The sequence below is a fragment of the Montipora capricornis genome, chromosome 13 (genome assembly GCF_036669925.1).
Source record: "Montipora capricornis isolate CH-2021 chromosome 13, ASM3666992v2, whole genome shotgun sequence".
NCBI lineage: Eukaryota > Metazoa > Cnidaria > Anthozoa > Scleractinia > Acroporidae > Montipora > Montipora capricornis.
In genome coordinates this window covers 32,785,769-32,790,768 of record NC_090895.1, presented here as the reverse complement: position 1 = coordinate 32,790,768, position 5,000 = coordinate 32,785,769, and the positions used below count along the sequence as shown (strand labels likewise).

The following is a 5,000-nucleotide window of genomic DNA, read 5'->3' as shown; positions in this document are numbered from 1 at the left end:
AGAATACTAAAGCACGAAGGGGATTATTTGTTCTTACATAAAGGAGATGTGTTGAAATGCGTAAAAATATGTGAGTTTTTATCGCTTTCCGTGTTTTCCTTCATCCTGGTAGAAAAGTGGCGACTAGTTTTGCCAGTATAACGGGAATTACAACCCGCACAAGAAAATTGGTAAACTACCATCGATTTTAGAGCAACATGGGTTTTAGAGCAACAGGAGTATGACTTGTTGCACCTGAAATAGTTCTCATAATACAATTTCTTGCTAATTTTTAAAAATGATTTAACTTATTTCTAAATAGTTTGAATTTGGCATACGGGCACTGATTTCTAGTCCTGATGAATTTCCTATAATATCTTATTCTTGGTGTTTATTGACTTTTGAAGGCCAATAGATGTCTAAGGTTTCGATCTAAAGTTGATTTCCTTTCTTGAAAGCTTTCTAAGACGCGCATGAGAATTAATAATTTCGTTCGATTTAGTTATACAACAGGAATGTATAATTATCATTAATATCATCCATGCCATGAAACACATTAGGTCAGTCAATTTGCTGAAAGTCGGAGATCAGAGCTTCTTCATTGAGTTTAGAAAAATCCCTTTTGTATATCTCCTTATTCAGGGGGAGAGGATGAACTGAGTCTATGGATAAAACATTGGGAAGGTGATCAGTTAAAAGAAGAATAATATTTCTACTGTATGTAGCATGCTCAAGAGAGTTAAAGAATATATTATCAATAAGGTTGTGTTCTATTGGGATCAACCGTTTCAACCGCAACCGGTTTCAGTTGAAGCAGTTGAAGTTTCCCAATAGAACACTTTTCCAACCGTTTTCGGTTGAAACGTGGTAACTCCTTGGAATAGTTATTACCAGACTTCTCAGCGTTGACAAGTTGGCCTGAAAGCAACACGGCAGGAGCCCACGGCCGACTTTCAATGGCCCGCGTAAACGACAGCGGCTGATGCCAATGCTTTTTCACCCGTTTCAACCTAGTTTGATGCCGGTTGAAAAAGTTGATCAACCAAACCAACCGAAAGCGGTTTTTCCCAATAGAACACGACCTAAGAGTAGCAGAATGTCTGGTTATGCACGTAGGGTGGAGTATGTGAGGTTGGAAGCAGTATGAGGATAAGGTATTAATAAAGTCAAGTGTAAAAGCATGGGAATCAGAGTTCAACAGATTAATATTAAAGTCTTCCATAAAGACAAAGCTTGGACTCCTTGTGTGTTTTGTCAACAGTTTTTGCAGCAACCTGAACAGCACATTTCATTCATGATGGCCTCAGTCCCATGGCAGCAACCTCAAGAAGGTGGCCCCAATAAAGTCCAAGTCACCATTTTGGCTTCTGAGTGGGGATCCAGTAAAGGCGGACTTTCTACAATCAACAGAGAGTTGGCCATACAGCTGGCCAAATTCCCAGAAGTCAAAATCACATACTTTTTACCGAAATGCACAGACGAAGAAAAAAATGAAGCCTGCCGCTATGGTATAACGGTTCTCGAGGCAACACCGCGGCTGGGGTATGAAGAACTGGACTGGCTTAGCTTTCCACCTGAGGATTTGCAAATGGACTTTATTGTTGGTCATGGAGTGAAACTCGGTCACCAAGCACAATTAATCCGCAAATCTCACAAATGCAAGTGGATGCAAATGGTACACACTGACCCAGAGGAACTAGGAATGTTCAAATGTTATGAGAATCCAATCTCAAAGGGCGAGAAAAAACATAATGTTGAAGTAGAGCTGTGCAAGATGGCTAATTTCGTTGTAGCAGTCGGGCCCAAGCTGGCAGAGGCCTTTCGCAAATACCTCCGCAGTTGTAAAAAAGATCAAGATGTTTTTGAATTAACTCCTGGTATTTTTGATGAATTTGTCAGTGCTCAACACGTTCCTGAGGAAAGAAAACAATGCAGTGTCCTTGTGTTTGGTCGCGGAGATGCTGAAGACTTCAAGTTAAAAGGGTTTGACATTGCAGCCAGATCTGTTGCGGAATTGCGCGATGCTTATCTTCTTTTCGTTGGAGCACCCGATGGAAAACATGAAGAGATAGCAAATCGATTGCTTGAATGGGGAATTCCCAGACATCATCTTAAGGTGAGAGGCTATATCACAAGCCGAGAAGCTTTGAAGGGATTGTTCTGTGAGGTGGATCTTTTGCTCATGCCCTCTCGAACAGAAGGGTTTGGTTTGACAGGTCTGGAGGCTCTGTCAGCTGGTCTACCTGTGCTTGTCAGCAAGAACTCTGGGTTTGGAGAAGCCCTGGGTAAAATACCATTTGGTTCTCTATTTGTCATTGACTCAGAGGATCCTGATGCATGGACAGCAGCTATCAAGGACATGTGGGACAAGAACAGGCAGACAAGGCTTGAGGAGGCTAAGGATTTGCGTCTCTACTATGTGAAAAAATATAGCTGGTCTAAGCAGTGCAAAGATCTTCTTGAAAAGATGATCAGCTCATTTAACGGTAGGAATTAACAATGTATTTTAATCCCTTTATATGAAAACCGTTTTAAATCCAAATCTGGATACTGGGGTAACAGCCTGTTTATCATGTAGACATCAAACTGGAAAAGGAAGCTAAAAGTCTAATTCACTGAACTGAACCCTTTCAACAGTGAATACAAAACTAAATACATTCAAAGTTTGTATCATATCTTTAAAATTTTAGGTTTCGGGAGGTGCAATTTCCTGCATTTTGGGGGTCAAATTTCTAGTTGAAACCATTTAATATCCGTAGATTTATTTTTCTAGTTTCGATATAATTACGTAATTACATTCAACACATGATACATAATCTCATTCAATGAGAACAGCTGCTTTGAAATGAAAGTGTTGCTCATACAATGTGTGTTCGCCAAGATGACAAATCAACACTTCGCGGTTTATCTTTTAAGTCAACGACACACTAGGCGATTTTGTTCGCCTCTAGAGTGTGCTCGAAGGTACGATTGCAGTTTTCTGCGATCGGTGTATAAAATCGCCGATATCTGACATGTCGGATATCGGACCTTATGATTGTATCACGTCACTGCACAAAAATGGCTGACAACAGCGATGATTAGTGGACAGATGAAAGAGAAGATGCCTGGAAACAAAAGTAAAGTGGAAATTCGCTGGAATCAGCCAGCAACGAAATTCGCCAGCAATTTTTGCTGCTGATCAAAATGGCTGCGATTGGGGCAGCTAATTTCCATTTCATAGACGGTTGTTGCCATTTTTGATGGTCAATGCCATTCTTAGTCACCAGATGGCATTTGAGTACAAGTCCCAGAATACTTCAGGTTTTGCTTTTCTCGTACTAATTAGGGCTATTGTTATTTTTACCCCACTGGGAATGCAAAATTTAAATAAGAAAAGAAAAACAATCTGAATTCTGGCAGTCAAATGACGCTATTGTGAAAGTTGCCTATGGTTAGGGTTAGCATCATTTAAATACTTTAAAATTGCTATGTTTGGAGAGGTTATTTCCATTGTGCACAGTGGTTAAGTGCGATTGCTCTTTAGCCATTGAACCGAGTTCACTATCGTTCTCTGGACTTTTACTATGTTGTTTTAAAAGTTTTTCTTCAACTTTCCAAGTGACATACTCTGCTAGTCTAGTCCTAGATTAAGTATTTTTTTCCTCATTTGCAAACCACAAACTTGCCAGTGAAAATTGTCGTCCAAATGGCATCGACTGCTTACAAAACGGAAACTTGCATGGATGAACAAAATCACCTAGTGTGTCGCTGGCCTTATGCGCATCGCATTTTCAGAGCGCGGCCAGACGTATTTCCGGCGGTCATTTCTCCCCCCCCCCCCCCCCTTCGAAAATGAAGGAGAAAAACGACTGCCGGAAAATAATGTCTGCGTTCGCCGGCTAAGCCGTCCCGAAACCTACACAACTAGCAAACTTTGAAATGTGTAACATCCAAACTTTTGTCACGAAGCGAGAAGTGAATATAAGCGATCGTTATTTTTCTCTAAATGTCATCCTAACCTTTCCAACGTAAGTATTGAATATTTTTTTCAATAACGAGAATTTCATAGCCTGAATAGGCGGTACCCTGCAAAAGTTTGTTTTGTTATATTAGTAATGTTGAATTGAGTACGTTTAACTGATCTAAATTTCACTAATGTAGGTTTTTTATTGCTTATAGATGTAAGCTAAGATCGTCTAAAAATAACGAAACCTTCTAAAAGTTCACCTCATGATCTCGAAAACGAGCACGTTGACGCCCATTTTTTTTTTGCCTTTTTGGCAAAAGTAGATCATTAGCTTTCTGCGGAGGGGGTTGTGCTTTCCAGCAGACACCAATATCAGCCCCTTATTAAGCCCTTATTAAGTAAAGGTACACTTCCCTTTTGCTTCACTTATACAAGATGGTTAATGCCCGTGCATTTTCACTCCGTCTGTAGTTGTTACACCTATAATTTGCATGTCTTTGTATTTGCTATGGACAGTTGCAGATTTAGTTTCTAATGAACCGCAGTAATTTTGCCTGTTTATGTGGTCAACAGGTGGGGATATGGCATCTGTTCCAGCAGCTTTTCCCACAACAAGAGAGAGCACAAACTATGCCCGTCTATGTCGTCTATTAGTGGATGTAGGATCCCAGGCCCTTCGTGATACCTTTGACAGAATACACCCTTCAGCTACTCTTTGCCATGTTTTGTCAAATAATTCAGCAGCTTACTCCACATTGCAGTCGCTGAGAAGGAAAGGAGTTTTGAATGCCACACAGTGGAGAAAGCTGTACCCAGCTGTTCCTTCATCTGTGTCATCAGCCACTTTTGATGGTACACTTTTGTTGGTATTGCTGAAGAATATTTGTGGTTTGAATCCTCCAGCCAGTACGGGAAGCTGGGATGAACTTCCTCCCTCACATGATAACAGTACTGAGGCAAACATAGCAAGAATCAAGTTTTACAGAAATGATGTCTGTGCTCATGCCAGCCATTTTTGTGTTGATGATGCAACATTCAATACATTATGGCAGGATATAAGTAACTCAGTGCA

The 5,000-nt window shown here is 40.4% G+C and overlaps 1 protein-coding gene across 1 annotated transcript in view; it reads left to right on the top strand.

Annotated features, from left to right (window-relative positions):
• Positions 1 to 5,000, top strand: part of LOC138029329 (uncharacterized) — a 55,143-nt gene that overhangs the window by 15,172 nt on the left and 34,971 nt on the right. Inside the window, exons 3-4 of the mRNA XM_068877063.1 lie at positions 1,241 to 2,465; positions 4,502 to 5,000. The exon at positions 4,502 to 5,000 is cut by the window's right edge and continues 152 nt beyond it. Of these exons, the coding sequence (XP_068733164.1) occupies positions 1,241 to 2,465; positions 4,502 to 5,000 (1,724 nt within the window). The remainder of the gene's footprint in view (positions 1 to 1,240; positions 2,466 to 4,501) is intronic.